At 34.6% G+C, this 15,581-nt stretch overlaps 1 protein-coding gene across 9 annotated transcripts in view; it reads left to right on the top strand.

The window, feature by feature from the left end:
* PLEKHA1 (pleckstrin homology domain containing A1) overlaps positions 1-15,314 on the top strand; it is a 58,176-nt gene extending 42,862 nt beyond the window's left edge. For 5 of the 9 annotated variants that reach the window (XM_036828340.1, XM_036828334.1, XM_036828336.1 and 2 more), the window contains 6 exons: positions 2,498-2,641; positions 4,201-4,269; positions 7,744-7,808; positions 8,417-8,480; positions 10,156-10,245; positions 12,861-15,314. In XM_036828340.1, the coding sequence (XP_036684235.1) occupies positions 2,498-2,641; positions 4,201-4,269; positions 7,744-7,808; positions 8,417-8,480; positions 10,156-10,245; positions 12,861-13,175 (747 nt within the window). In that variant the 3' untranslated portion in view covers positions 13,176-15,314. Of the gene's footprint in view, positions 1-2,497; positions 2,642-4,200; positions 4,270-7,743; positions 7,809-8,416; positions 8,481-10,155; positions 10,246-11,490; positions 11,562-12,860 lie in introns of all 9 variants that reach the window. The other 4 variants (XM_036828341.1, XM_036828338.1, XM_036828342.1 and 1 more) reach the window with 2 other exon arrangements.
* Positions 15,315-15,581: the final 267 nt, after the last annotated feature.

Below are 15,581 nucleotides of genomic sequence, written 5' to 3'. Positions count from 1 at the left end.
AATTAATTGATATTGCCAATGTTAGGCATTTTCATTACCTGTGTGCCTTTTTGTACTTAGAAGACTTATTAGTTAATTAATTATTGAGTGCTTTCTTTATGCTAGGCGGAGGATATATGTATTAATGAGCAAAAATTCCCTGCCCTAATGGGAGGTTACATTTTTCACCAAAGTTGGATAAAAAATAAACTAGGAATTTGTGTGTGCGTGTATTTACTTTTTTAAAAAAGTGATGATTTTAACCTGTAAGACTTCTGGTTAAGATAGAGCTAGACTAAGCTGCTTTCACCTGTATTATGTCTTGTGTTGATAGAAGAGCTAAGACAATTTGTCTTTAGTTGTATTAAGATATTGTAGTTGTTTGTATCTGTGGCTGTCTTAATTTTGTATAGAATTAAGATTTGTGTTTTAATTTTGGTATCGATTATTCAAGTAGGCTCTAAGAGTGTATGGCAGGTGCAATATTAAAAAGATCCCAAAGAATTATATTGCTTTATCATTTTACAATATAGTTTATTTAAAGTAGTATTTACTCATTATAAAAGCATTCAGATAACATTAACAAAATGACATCTCATTTGCATGATTAATTTATTCAGTAACTATTGGTTTAGCAGATTAAGTGCTAGGATTACAAAGTTAAGTACATAATTAGTGCTGTTGACCTGTCTAAATGTAGAACAGATTGAAAATTCCCTAAGATATGACTTGAGTACTTAGTTTTTCTCTCGAGATTTAGGAGTTCTTGAAAATACACATTTGGTTGATTTGTAGAATAGATTATCACCTGTGTTGTACGTTATAAATAAACAGGAAGCTAATGCTTTGGGGAACATGAAAACCTGAGTATAGTTAGTTTTTTTTTTTTTTTTTTTTATAGTTAGTTTTTTAAAAGCACTGTACTTAACTGTTAAAAAAAAAATTAAAACTGCAAAACTTTCAGAAAATAGCAAAGGAGAAAATCTTGAGGATCTAGGACTAGGTGAAGAGTTTTTAGACTTGACATCAAAAGCACAATCTATATAAAAGGAAAAAATTGATAAATTGAACCTTATCAAAATTAAAAATGTTTTGTCTGTTGAGGATTAAAAGAAAAGCACCATGCTGGGAGAAAATATTTGCAAAACCGCATATACAACAAAGCACTTGTATCTAGAATGTATAAAGAACTATCAAAACTCAATAGTAAAAATACCAAACAGTCCAATTAGAAAATGGGCAAAATTCATGAACAGAGATTTCATCAAAAGATAAAAGGTACACAGGTGGCAAATAAGTGCTAGGAAGGATGTTCACCATCATTAGCCAGTAAGGAAATGCAAATTAAGACCACAGTGAGATACCACCATGTACCTATCAGAATGACTCAACTAAAAATTAATGATAACACAAATGCTGACAAAGATGAGGAGAAACTGAATCACTCATACATAACTGGTGGGAATGTAAAATTGTACAGCCACTCTGAAAAGAATTTAGCAGTTTTTTATAAAAGTAAACTTGCAATCAGTATATTAACCTAGGATTTGCACTCCTAGACATTTATCCTAAAGAAATGAAGACTTACGTTCACACGGAAACAGCATGAATGTTCACACAGAAACAGTGTGAATGTTCACAGCAGCTTTATTCCTAATAGCCCAAATGTGGTAACAACCCAAGTGCCATTTAAGTGGGTGAATTAGCCAGTGGTACGTCCAAACCATGAATACTACTCTCAATGAGAAGGGTCAAACGGTTGGTACAAGGACCAACCTGGATGAATCTCCAGAGTGAATGCAGAGTGAAAAAAGACCATCTCAAAAGCTCACGTACTGTATGATTCCATTTATATTAAACTCTCTAAATGTCAAAATAATAAAGATGGAGAACAAATTAGCGGCTGCCAAGGAACTGGGGATAGAAGCTCTAAAGGGGTAGCCCAGGGGAGCCTATCGTGAACACTCTGTACATTGGCGCTGGTGGTGGTTACACAGATCTGGCAATAAAATTGCATAGAATGATATATACAGAGACAAATGAATGCATGTAAAACGGGTGAGATATGAATAAGGTCTGCAAAACGTTTCAGTGTCAGTTTTGATAATGTGCTATAGTTATACAGTTTCCCTGTTGGGGGAAACCGGTTGAAGGGTACATAGGACCTCCTGTACATTGTTTTTTACAACTTCCTGTGAATCTTTATAATTATTTCAAAATTAAAAGTTATACCCCCCCATCCAGCACCCCCCCCCCCAGCAAAACAAAAACCAAAAAACACTGGTGGCAGGACTTTTGCAGAAAAAGAGAAATAGAAATCTGTGGTTTAATCAGTGGTATTGAAAGTTATGATTAAGTATCTCAAATTAATTAGAAAACTCTTTACTCCAAGATCCGTGTTTCTAACTGAACTAAGATAGATTTTAAGATTTTTCTACTAGAATGACACCGTGAACTACAAGTATGCTTTGAAGGTAAACAAGCAAAAAAAGAATATCTTTATTTTGCTTCATTTTAGAAAGAAGAAGTAAATGAAGGTGGTGAAAGTATTGACAGAAATAATTTGAAGCGGTCACAAAGCCATCTTCCTTACTTTACTCCTAAACCGTCTTCAGATAGTGCAGTTATCAAAGCTGGATATTGTGTAAAACAAGGAGCAGTGGTGAGTAGTTTAACAAAATATGTGAAGTAATGAAAAATGAGTATATATTAGCAAACTCTCAACATGGGTTAGGGTTAGGGTTAGGGTTTGCTTTGTTTTGTGACAGATCCAAAGTGAAAGACCAGCTTACTGACCAGAAGTCATCGGATAGAATACGGGTTATTCTGTGTTCAAAACTCAGTGCTGTTATTTTCTTGGTCTGTGGGTGGCTGGATAAGTTAATGCTTATTACCACTAACCTTCAATTTTAAATGAGCTTCCTAACAGCTTAAATTTATTCCAGAAAGTTTTTCTGTTGATTTTTTTACCCCCTTGGGAATGAGTCAGGGAAAGGGAGCTTTAGTAGGGAGATTGGCACGAAAGGGGAGACCAGGGGAGCAGGGTGTGGAAGGATCACTTACTTGATACAGGGTTGGGCCGACCCCAGTTGAAAACACTGAGACTTTGGGCTACTTACTTAACCTCTCAGGCTCTCAGTTTCTTTTTATGGAAAATTATATTGTAAAACCTACCATCCAGAGGTTTTTTTTGAAAGATGTAAATAGAAAGCACTTAGCATGGCACCTGGTCCTTAGTAAGAGCTATTACGTCTTGGCCCAGATATTCTCACACAACCAGATCCATAATGATGAATTATGGGAAGAGCAAGTAAATTTACCAGTATTTATGAATCCAGAATACCTTTCTAAAATGTGAACTAAATCTATAGACTTTCATGAGAAAATAAACTTCAAAGTTTAAAAATAAATTTTAAAAATTTCTGTGAGTAAAGAAGTACTTAAATGTCTACTGGCAGTTCTGCTTGACCTCACATCACTCCTGGCAAGTCTAATTAGCTTAGGTCAACCAGAGGAAGGTTCTTTCAGCTCTAATTGTTTGATCTTCTTTAGGCTAAGGGAAATGAAGGTAAGGGCTGAAGGTTTTTCATTCTCGCATGTCTACGGGTAAAATCAGAATTCTCATCAGGTCGAGTGTTAATTAGGGCTTTTAAAGAGACATTCCTTTCTTTTTGTTTTACTCTTAAATCCAAAATACTAACTAACCCTTAGAGATATTGAAGTACTTTCACAAAAACTATACTTCACTGACAGAAAATATTTGTACAAAGCAGATTCACTTTATTAAATATGTGTTGCTTTCGTTCTTAGTATTATAAAGTACCTATAGAAGGATTCATACATTTTACAGATGAGAAGTTTGATGTGGTTTAATAACGTTTCCTGTGCTTGCTGTTGAACTCTTGGTAGCATTTACTTTGTGGGGGATGGGGAAGTGCTTTTTTTTTTTTTTTTTTTACTTTTAGAGCATGAAAAATATAAGACCGTGTTATAAAATCATACAGTAAGAGCTGAAAGCCAGCCACCAGAGTTGAATTAGGAGTTCAAGGCCTGAGTAGCAAAAGAGATGAAATTTCCTGTATCTCCTCACTAAGGGAGGGTAGTAAGGTTTTCCAGTGCTTGACATTTCTGATTTTGGGTTCATATCAGAATAATTAAGTTGTTACTAACATTTGACATTCTTAGAAACAGAAGTTTTATATCTGTGTTCATCTCTGATAGATGAAAAACTGGAAGAGAAGATATTTTCAATTGGATGAAAACACAATAGGCTACTTCAAATCTGAACTGGTATGTTGCTGTGTCATAAATGTTGCTTTAAAAATGTTTTACGAGTGTTACGCTGTGGTGATTATATAATTTCTTGTCCTGTTTTCTATTTTTAAAATAATTAAATTCTGGTTTTGAGAGGTATATACAGTTCAGTTTATTTTGTTGTGATGCTTTTGGTTAATGGTATTTTTGCTAAATACATCTTAAATAAAAAGAGTGTATCTTCAAAGGCATTCTACCTTGAAAGAATTAAAAATATCAGAACCCCTCAGTCTACAGATTTCCTCTAAATGGTCATTGGAGGAGGTGGTAGAAAGAATTAAGTCTCTGAAAGTCAACATTTGACCCTCTGTATTTCTGCCTTCTCTTCCCTGCCCTCTCTTGATATTTTCTTTTCCTATTTCAGATTGACTTTTAAGTTTCTTCATATAAGATATTTTTGTCCTATCTGAAGGTAGAATCAAAGATTGAAGGTCCGTCTTTCACTTGTTTGAGTAACATCCTTATTTAAAATACTCTTGTCATGTGACCTGAGTTCTGCAATAGATTGTTGGATAAATTGAGTGCGATTCTACCTCTTCTTTTTATGGGACATTTGAGGGGGGAACCATACATTGTATTTGAAGGACGGTACCAGAACAGCACTGTCCAGCTGTACTCTGCACTGATGGAAATGTTCCATTATCTGCGTTGGCCAGGTCTACTGGTTACACGCGGCTGTTGAGCACTGGAGATATGGCTAGTGTGACTGAGGAACCTGACCGTATTTAATTTTAAAATTAAAACCGGTTGTATTTAGTATTCATTAATATAAATTCAAATAGTTACACATAGCTAGTGGCTACTCTATTGGACAACAGAGCACTGGAGAATAGGAAGGGAATATTTTAAGATTCATCTCAGGTGTCTGTTCTTCTGGAAAGCTTTTGGACTCTGAATTTAGTGGCTTCTCTTTACATACATGGAACCTGATGCCCACTTCTGTCATAATACTTCCCACTGTGTTTTGTAATTGTTTGCATACTTGTCTTTACCAGTTAATTGCATGAGCTTCTTGAGAGCAAAGATTCTCTTTTGTACCCTTTTATGAACACAGCACCTGGTACTTAGAAAATAATCAATAAGTGTTTTTGAATGAATAAAAAAATGACATAGCATAACAAGAATAGCCATTTTAGCATGGGACCCTTTCTTAGACTTCAAAACCTAAGAGCCTCAGTTGGAAGCAGTAGTTTCTTGGTTCAAAAAGTACCAGCCGTGGTGTCTCAGAAGCTACCCTTGTGCTTGGTTGGCAGGTTGATTCGTTGCTTTCAGTTAATGCCAGTCCTCTTGGGAGGAGTCCTTCCTGCACCAGACATTCACTGAGCTCTCCATGGCCCTGGTGCACTGGGAACTGAGAATAAAGAGGGCAGTCAGTGATGTTCTGGCCTTCAGGAGTTCAGTTTTACCGGAGAAATTGACATGTCCCCTTGTCATCCGCAGTAGTTATAATGAGACAAGAACTATTATAGAAATATTTACTATAATTTGAAAACCTGCATGTGGATATTATGCTGTAAAGTTTGGGATGAAAGAATACTTGAACTATCATAGGAGGTAGGGAAATTATATTATGTGTATTCAGGACTATGTTAAGTATTTAGCAAACACAGATAAAGCTGAACACTTTAAATATAATTATTGACCTTTACCAGTTACTAAGCTGCACATCCCCTCCCCCCATGTTAACACTTCTGAAATCTTCAGGTCTCTTAGCGTTGCTGAAGGTGAGGGAGCCAGGCGGCAGCTGTGCTGTAGTTGTCATTGCCTGTGTGTGCACAGCACCTTTGGGTAAGATCAGAAGACACCAGCATCAAAACCTGCAGAAAAGGGTGCTGGCAGTTGCAAGAAAATCTCAGGGACACAGTGGGAGATTCTTAGGAAATGCTGTATTATCACCAGTGCTCTTTCTGGCCCAGAGAATAGTATGGAGTGAAAAACACTGACATTGATGGCTCCTAGTCAGAAAGTGAGCTGGGATCTGAATGTGAGGTTTTAAAAAACCTTAACCCATTTATTTTGCCTATATATTTTTATATATGCTCAAGGATAATATATGATAAAAGTTGATGTTTAAAGTATAAAAGGGCTCTTTTACAAAACCTTTTGATCATGGAAAAGTTTGAACATAAAGTAAATAGATAGAATAGTATTCTGAACCCCTATATAGCCATCACCCAGATCTCATAATTATCAACGCATGACTAGTTTTGTTTCTTCTGTACCACCACCTACTTCCCCCTTCCTGTTTTGAAGCAAATATTAGGCATATCATTTCATCTGTAAATATTTTTGTATGTTTCTCTGAAAGATAAGAATTTAAAAGTTTCTTTCAGTAGCTTTAAAAGATTTCAGCAGACAAGAAAAACTGGAGAAAATATTTAATAAGATGTATCACAGATAAAACATTAGTATCTGTAATATGTAAAGAACCTTAAAAATTGGCGGGATCCTTCGTCACCCTGTTTTCCCTCTTCTCCTCCCATCAGTTCCAAACAATTCAGATGTTAATTTTGTAGGCGAGGCAAATCAGTGTAGGTGTCCGCGGTAGTGGTGCAGGAGCAGGGGTGTCTGGAGTAGCCCGGTGTGGGCAGTCGGAGCCCAAGCAGAGCGAAGAGGCCGTCCTAGAGGTTAGCTTAAAATGAGTTATTTTCTAAAACTTAAAAAAAAGACTTTGGTTTTAAAAAAGTGTTCAGCCATGGTTTAATTATTTTTTTAGTACTGCATAAAATAATGGTATGTCTTAAACTCATGGTGTCGTTTTCAGTGAAATACAGTATATAGTATTTCATGAAATGTTTACCATAAGTACTGTGCTAAATAGGAAGCTAGTTATATCTTATATTTGAATCTTATATCTAGTTTTGTAACCTTAGGTGAGGTACTTAATATGTCTAATCCTGTTTCCTCAGGTGAGTAATAGTGCATGTTTTCTAGGGTTGTGGAAAGTGAGATAACACATTTAAAACATAGCAGATGTCCTGGCACTTAGTAAATGTTTAATAAATTGTGCTTGTTAAAATGATGTATTCATATAAAAGTGATATTCCTAAAATGACAAATTTAACTCAAAGAAGCTGGGTATTCACTACTCTGGTACCCTCTGTATGAAAATAACATTCCAAAATAGGAAGTACTCCACTTACTGGGTATATAGGGGTTCATCGAGGAAAAGTCTGATGGTTAATGGTTTTTAATAAGCTACACTGTCATTTAGCACATAAATTATGTGAACATGGGTTATATGCCAGTTTCCTTGTTTCAAATCACAGTGTGTATCAGGTTATAGTATTTGAGCTATTCTGATGCTGGATGGTTCAAGAAGGTAGACTTATGTCTTAGATGTGCTTCAGGAAAGAAGCATGATTTTCGCATAGACCTCTACATAAAACAATGCTTAAAAGGATTTTAAGAATATATGTCATGTATCTGTTTATTTGCTTTTTTTGACAGGAAAAGGAACCTCTCCGTGTAATACCACTTAAAGAGGTTCATAAAGTCCAGGAATGTAAGCAAAGGTAAGCACCACCTCTGACTTGGTGCCTGGCGCAACTTATTATTATACAATATATAGTTCCTTAGTTTAATTGAGGTACTTACAGATGATATTTTTCTGTGTTATTGCTAGTGGGTTATGCTAAAACTTTCAAAACCTTCAGATTAAATAGAGTATTGAGATTTTTTTGTTTGAAAACTACAAATTAGGAAACAGTTCTTAAGCTTATTAATGGAAAGGACAAAATTTAATGTGAACAGCTATCATATTTGACAAATTGATGTATTATTAATTCTAGTATTTCAGGGTGCTGCAGAATAGAGCTTTATAAGAATGTTAACTGTGCCATTGTTTCTTTGAGCAAACTGATTTCTTCACAGTTGAAAACTTTGAATTTTAAAGTTGTTTTATGAACCTTTCTAAAAATACATACAACTATATAAAATATGTAAAATTTAATGCAAAAATAAATTGGAAAATGATCACTTAGTATTTCTCAATTAAATCAGTATTTTATCTCTAATATTTATTTTCTCATTGACACATATTTGGTACTGGGTAAAGAAGTGAAAGGAAAACTATCAAACAACTGCTATTTAAGTACAATTGGAAAATTTTTTTTGTTAACAGTGACATAATGATGAGAGACAACCTCTTTGAAATTGTAACATCGTCTCGAACTTTCTATGTGCAGGTAGGATACTTCTTTGGAGATTATAGATCCTCCTAACAAGAAATTAATAATTTTAGAGGTGAAATAAACATAAATAAATGTGTGTTGCTCATAAAAATAAGCAAAAAATATGACAAATATAATTGCCAATTTAATAAAAAATGTTATATATAACATTATTGGCAGGTCATATGTTCAGCAAATAGGGGTATTCTTTGCTGTAAGTCAAATGGAATTAAGTTTTATTTGGAGGAAGGGAAATGCTATTTAAGTTAGATGCTAAGTGTGTACTTTCAATTTGGATTATTTTTGCACATATTTTGGAATTTTAATTATATCACCTTTTGGTAATTTTATAAGAAGGGGGGCTCAAATATCCATAATAAAAGTGCACAGTGTATCTTATCATTTCACTAATGGTAGATAGTATCCTATGTTTAAGTTTAAAATACACTTTTTACTTAACACGTTTATTTAGATTAGAAGTTTTTTAAAAGAACATTTGGTTTTGTTTTATAAAAGTTATTACATATGCTTATTGCAGAAACTTTAGAAAATACAGAGAAATATGAAGAAAAAAGTGTTTTATAAAACATATAGAATTCCACATTCAGGCAACCATTTTTTTCTTTTTTTTTTCCTTTATTAGAGCATATCTTTTTATAACAAATGGGATTATATGATATCAATATAGTGTTATATCCTATTTGTTTACTATATTATAGTCATTTTTTTCTACATCAAAAATTCTCTGAAAACCTTTTAGAACTATGCTCTCTTATATGAATGTTTCACAATTAAACTTTCTCTACTGTACTGTTACTGATCACTCATTTACATAGTTTTTGTACATTTACTGTGATTTAATGTGGTAGTGAACATTTTGTGCATAAATTTGCCTGAATTTCTTACTTCTTTACAATACTAGATCGAGTTTCTAGATCAAGTATAACTATCAGAGCATGAACTTTTTTAAACCTCTTTATTTTGCCAAATTGACTTCTAGACTGGTGCTCCTGTTTGTAGTGAATGAAAGTATACTCTATCTTTGCCTACTTCGAGTTTTTCCTTTTAAAAACTCTTTGTTAATATCATTGGTTCAAAAATATTACTTGTATCTTTAAAAATTTTAAACTACTAGATAGTAGAATCCAGAAGTAAAGGGCAGTACCTCTCCACCCCTCTGAGGGCCTTGTTTAATTGGATTAAAGTCATAGTAACGTTTTTAATTCACATTGGAAGTCATGGTCCTATCAAGGAAGATGATGCTTTGGAATATGACGACTTAGGGTACTGTTAGAAATTATTTTTAGAAAAATAACATATAAAATGATGTCACAGTGGTTTTTTAACTGCACAGTTACATAAATATTCATCTTGAAAATTCAGACAATATAGCAGTAGAAATGAGAAGGTCTTTCTTTAACTTCTTCCTCTTCTTGTTTTCTCTCCAGAATTATTCATATTGACACTTTTTGATGTGTCTCATCTTAAAACATTACATGCCCAACTTACATCTCTGTAAGTTACCCAGCAAAACCTGGTTTAAAAAAGTGATTTCTAAAAGTTTTTGGAAACCATTGCCTTAGAATGATTTTGTTGTTGACACTGTTAATTACCAAAATGAATACATTGGATTTATAGACATAGGAGCTGATTTTGAGGAAAAATTGAATGAATCCTTCCTTCCCCTTAGGCTGATAGCCCTGAAGAGATGCACAGTTGGATTAAAGCAGTCTCTGGTGCCATTGTAGCACAGCGGGGACCTGGCAGATCAGCGTCTTCTGTATGTTTCCTGTTCTCTGGGGTGATACTCCCTTGGGTCCCCTGATCCTGTCAAGTTATTTTTCTTCCTCTCCCCCTAATCCTTTCAGTTTCTTTCTGTTTTGAGATTTATCTGCATGTTGACTTTCATACCAATTGGACTTGCAAAAAAATAATGCATTTCTAATTTAATGCTTCCTGTAGTGTTATGTATACATAACTTTCTGTGCATTGTATTGTCTTAAATGCACAAGCAGGGCAACTAAAGAATGAACATTTCCTTGTTTTGTTTTAGGAGTTCTTACTTGTCAGTAGGTCCAGATTTGGTATAATTTTACCAATTCTTAGTATGGTATTTGGCCTAATCATGTAAGGCACCTTTAGTTGTAGCATTACACAATTTTGTGAAGGTCTCAATTTCCTTTTTACTTCCTATAATTTCAGTTTAGGTTTTTTGCCTTAATAGTGCTGTAAGACAGTTGAGCAGCTTGAACCTTAAATATAATCTAGTGTTCTCAGTCAGTATATTCCATTTCATTCTCATTTTTTACTAGGTTAATTTAAAAGGCTGCTTTTTACTATCTTAATTATCTTTTTGGTAGTATAATAATAAAATTAAAACAGCTAAACATTCTCAGATAGTAAGGAAAATGTCTTTACTTTTTAATTTGTCATGTACAAGTTCATCATAGGAATAAGATTTAGCTTTGGAATACTTTGGTCACTGATCTCTGATCTGAAAATACAAATTCTACTAAGGAATGAAAAACTTTCAAGCGTCTTGAAATGCAGCACATTGGTCTGCAGAAGGCGGTCTAATGTGGAGCATGACAGCCGCTATTATCTAGACTCACTGATGCTGATAGTCTGCACTTCCAGTATTTTCCTGCATTTCTACTATTGCAGTAATATTGTCTTTTAATCGTTTCTTGTTAGAAATGACTCTAGATCAGTAAATACAAATCCATTTTTCTCACTTTTAAAGTTATCCTTCTTATAGCCTGTTTGGAATGTCTCAGAAATTATTTTCATAGGTGTTAATTTTGTAACTGCCTGTGTTTTATGTGACCTTTTCAGCAGTCAAGTATGAGACTCTCTGCAAAAACAATGTCTGTTGGGAAGAGGAAAAGTTGGAGAAGGGCGTTTGTGTTTTGTGCTTTGTGGTGGGGGCAGATTGGACTCTCTAAGCTGTAACTATCAGCGGAACTTTCTCTTCCCCCCCTCCAGTACAGGTTAACTCTAATCTTAGCTTTGCACTGTGTTCCAGATGCGGCAGGCCAGAAGGCTGTCGAATCCTTGTATACAGAGGTATACGTCCAGAACTGGGGAATGCAGCACGTATGTGGGCTCTCACGCAAACGTGCCTTCTTACTAGAGGGCCCGGACTTACTCACTACTTAACAACTGATTCTGGAAAGTTGAGTTAACCAAACTGCCTTCTGCAGTTATCATAACTGACTGTGTCAACACTAACGCAAACTATTTCACTACAGTCATCAGGTTGGATACGGATATTAAAAAATAAATAAATAATGAAAAAAAAGACAACTTTACTAATTTAAAAAGTCATATCTACTAAAGCTTAATTTACTGAATTGCCACAAGAGTTTCAATTTCTGTATTTCGTGTATTTTGAAATTTTTTATACTACACCACTTAAAATGCACCTTTGTGCTAACAGTTTGCTCAAACTCACGGGTGCACATGCATTGGATAAACTCTACATTAGTATAGTGTGCATGGTATATTAAACCTCAGGTGAAATTTAGCCATCTAATGGGAATCTAGAGTGTTTTAGTGGTTTGTAGCACTTTGTTTTCAGAGCCACTAATGTCACAAGTGAACACAATATATTAGGAACTATATGGCAATGCATTTGGAATGGTCCTATTTCAGGCTATCTTCAGATTTGATTTAGTTAGAAGCATATTGAAATTAATATTCACAACTGAAATTATTTCACCACAGTTTTAATAAATGCTTAAATATGTACCCTTCCCTGCCTTTAACATCTTAAGCCATATGAATGTATGCCATATGCAAAAATAAATAAATGCAATTAAATAAGAAGTGGAAAGACTATGATATTATTGGTTGCAGTGAAATTCAGGGAACCAAAAACTTAAGTTCGTGAGGCTGCCAGACAAAATAATAAGTTTGAAAAATGTTGAGTTCTGCTTATTAAAGAGATAATGGCCTTTTATTTTTATATTCTGCATTTTCATTTTTTAATCTTTCTAAAATGTGTGGAATAATTCCTAGTGTTTATTGAGAATAAACTCTTAAATAAAATGGTAAAGCTGGTAGGCCCCCTGTTAAACACAGTTCAGTTGCAGTTGGCACACTGCATTCCCGTTTAGGCTGACTGAGTCTTCAAAGTGTCAGAGCTACCAAGTTTGGCTTTGGTGGCAGAACTGGTTTCTTAGTGGGAATGGTTGTTGGCTGTCATCGCTCTAAACTCACTCCTAAAAATGCATTGCTTTGGGAAGGAACTTGCACCTGTATGCTGCATGGCTCATGCTTCTGCTGTGTGTGTGTGTTTTGTTCTGTTTGTTTTTCAGAGAATAAAGTCTCACACTGAGTTACTAGCCTTGCCGTTAATGATTGCCCGTGTCTGACCAGCACCCCTCTTTGCAGGAGCGTTCCCGCTGTCCTTCCGAACCCAGACACGCGCTCCTCTCTGCCAGCGCCACAGCAGCCACCCCGCGACCCACAGCCTCTCGCAGCGACTCTCTGGTCTCAAGCTTTACCATGGAGAAGCGAGGATTTTACGAATCTCTTGCCAAGGTCAAGCCAGGGAACTTCAAGGTCCAGACTGTCTCTCCAAGAGAACCAGCTACCAAAGTGACTGAACAAGCTCTGCTAAAACCTCAAAGTAAAAATGGCCCTCAGGAACAAGATTGTGACCCCGTGGACTTGGATGACGCAAGCCTTCCAGTCAGTGATGTGTGAGATGGAAGCACGTGGAGCCTGACCCGCCTCATCCGCCCTCAGTGTCCTTTCAAGAGGCTTCTCGCCAAAGATGATAAAGGGGAAAGGGGCTTTAATGCATATAGTATACTGCCTCATCGATGTTCTCTTTATAAGCTGGTAAGCCAAGAAGCTAGGGCATGGCCAAACTAAATGCAATTTCTTTAAAAAAAAAAAAAAAAGAAAAAGAAAAAAGCCCTAAGTATCTAAGTATCAGCTGTCTGAAGCTTTGTTCTCATTGGGATGATAAAAGTGTATGTGTGATATTTTTTCCAAGTGAATTTGACAATTTAAATGTTTCACAATTTAAAACATGAAAAATGCTTATTAATTATTTTGGTTGTTTTAAAAATGCTACTGTGACTTCCAATTAAATGTTCAATCTCTACACATTCTTACCAGTTAATATTGTTGAATGAAATATTGCCAGACAAAAATATCTAAACTCATGACGTCTGTGGTGCTGTAAAATTTATAGTACAGTGTGGACAGTTTTGAAATGATAGCCATTTTTGATGCTCTGGATCTCATGGTGAGTGGTGAGTTTTGCATAGAGGATATTATTGGACTGTTAGTGAGGGTCGTGTGTTGTACTGGGGTGGGGAAAAGGGGAGAGTTAGAATTCAAACAGCCTATCTCGGACATTTATTTGTAAAAGCTTAATCAAGACGTGCAGCAGTCATTGCTTTATTCAGTGAAAATTATTAGATATGAAATTTCTTGGAGATCTGATTTTCTTGTCAGAGTTTTGTAAAATAGTTCTTATTTCTATATTTGGATCAGTGAAAGACCTCAAGTTTATGTGTAAAGACATACTGCCCTTAGTCATGTGATTGTAACCTCTGTGTTTTGTCACTAATAACCTGTATTCAAGTGCCTGTGTTTTTTCATCTTGTTTAGGAATATTTTGAGATTAATGTGCTCAAAACTCCTACATGATTGGTTTTAAACAATTAGGATAAAATTAATTTTCAGTAGCATAAGTTAATGTGCTAAATAACATACCATTTTGTGTTAGAGATACCAGAATGTTGTTGTTCTACTATCTGTGCAATATATGTTTTAAAACACATATTTGACTTTACATTTAATCATGGGAATATCATAAATATAAGCACCTCTCTAAAATATCGTTAGTTTCAGGTGTTAATAGACCAGTTTGACCAAGTACTGTTTTTACGGTTCAGTCTTAAACATTTGCTTTAAGAAAATAGTCTTGAATTTCACATGCTGCTATTTTTATGATATTTTGCCGTATTACAGTACTGTTTTGTTTTGAATTCATAAATGTCACTGTTTCTCCTTTTCATTTTCTAAGATGACTTCTTGTTTGAGAAAGAGAGGGGAGGGTGGATTTCTTATTACAGTGGTGGGGTCCAGAGGTTACTATCTATTATACTAGAATTATCATAGCATCACTTTAAAAGTCCGAATGCATCAAGAATGCACCACTCAACATTTTTATTCATAAGCTAATATTTTTAGAAGTTATATTTAGGTTTTTCCTTTTTTGCAGCTACATTTGAGAATGATAGAATGAAAAGGTTTTAAGTAGTTATCACTTTCTCTGCAGATATATCCATTACAGCAGCTCTTTTAGAAAGCTCTTTTTTCATGAACACACCTAAGAAATCTTGTGTAGACAGTTGGCTATTTCAGGAGCCTAATGCTGTTTTCTTTGGTACAGCTTCTACATTGCATGTTCATTTTAATATTTTGGTATTGGTAATTTGATATATTCCATAGTGGCAAAATATTAGCTCTATTTTGGGACTTTTTATAGAACTACCCTTGTATAGAATAGCATAGGGAAATGGTCTTGTGATTGTCAGAGTCTCCTAATATTTATCTCAATACTTTTATAATTCTATGAAAATTATTTAATTATTTTAAAACTTATACTTTTCCTGTAAATATGTCCCATCTGAATTGTCAAAGAATTACTTTGAATACCTTAATATTTGCTGCATTTTTTTCTGTATATATAACATGTCTTCTTTCAGAATGAGAATATATGTGTGCTTCCCATTGTTTACTTTTATGTCTGATATCTTTATACATCAAACTGGTTGAACACTGTAATGACTTGAGAATAAACTGCTCAAAATTAATTCTAACTTATTTCTCATTTGGTCTGGTTCAGTTCTTGTGTGAACAAGTAAATAGAACAAGTACAAAATGTGTTTGGTTAATTGACTTGAATTTAAGGACAGACATTATTTGGTAGACTTGGAAGGGTATAACTTGATATGAAATTGCACAAGGAAACATGAGTCTTTTGGGGGAAAAGAGCTTATTTTGCTTAATTAGAAAACATGTTTTCAAAAGCAAAATCAATTATGCTGGCTTCAAAGCATCGTTTGAATCATCCAGGCTGCTTTTGCGGTG

The sequence above is a fragment of the Balaenoptera musculus genome, chromosome 16 (genome assembly GCF_009873245.2).
Source record: "Balaenoptera musculus isolate JJ_BM4_2016_0621 chromosome 16, mBalMus1.pri.v3, whole genome shotgun sequence".
In the NCBI taxonomy this organism is placed as follows: Eukaryota; Metazoa; Chordata; class Mammalia; order Artiodactyla; family Balaenopteridae; genus Balaenoptera; species Balaenoptera musculus.
This window is presented reverse-complemented; position numbering and strand designations above follow the sequence as displayed.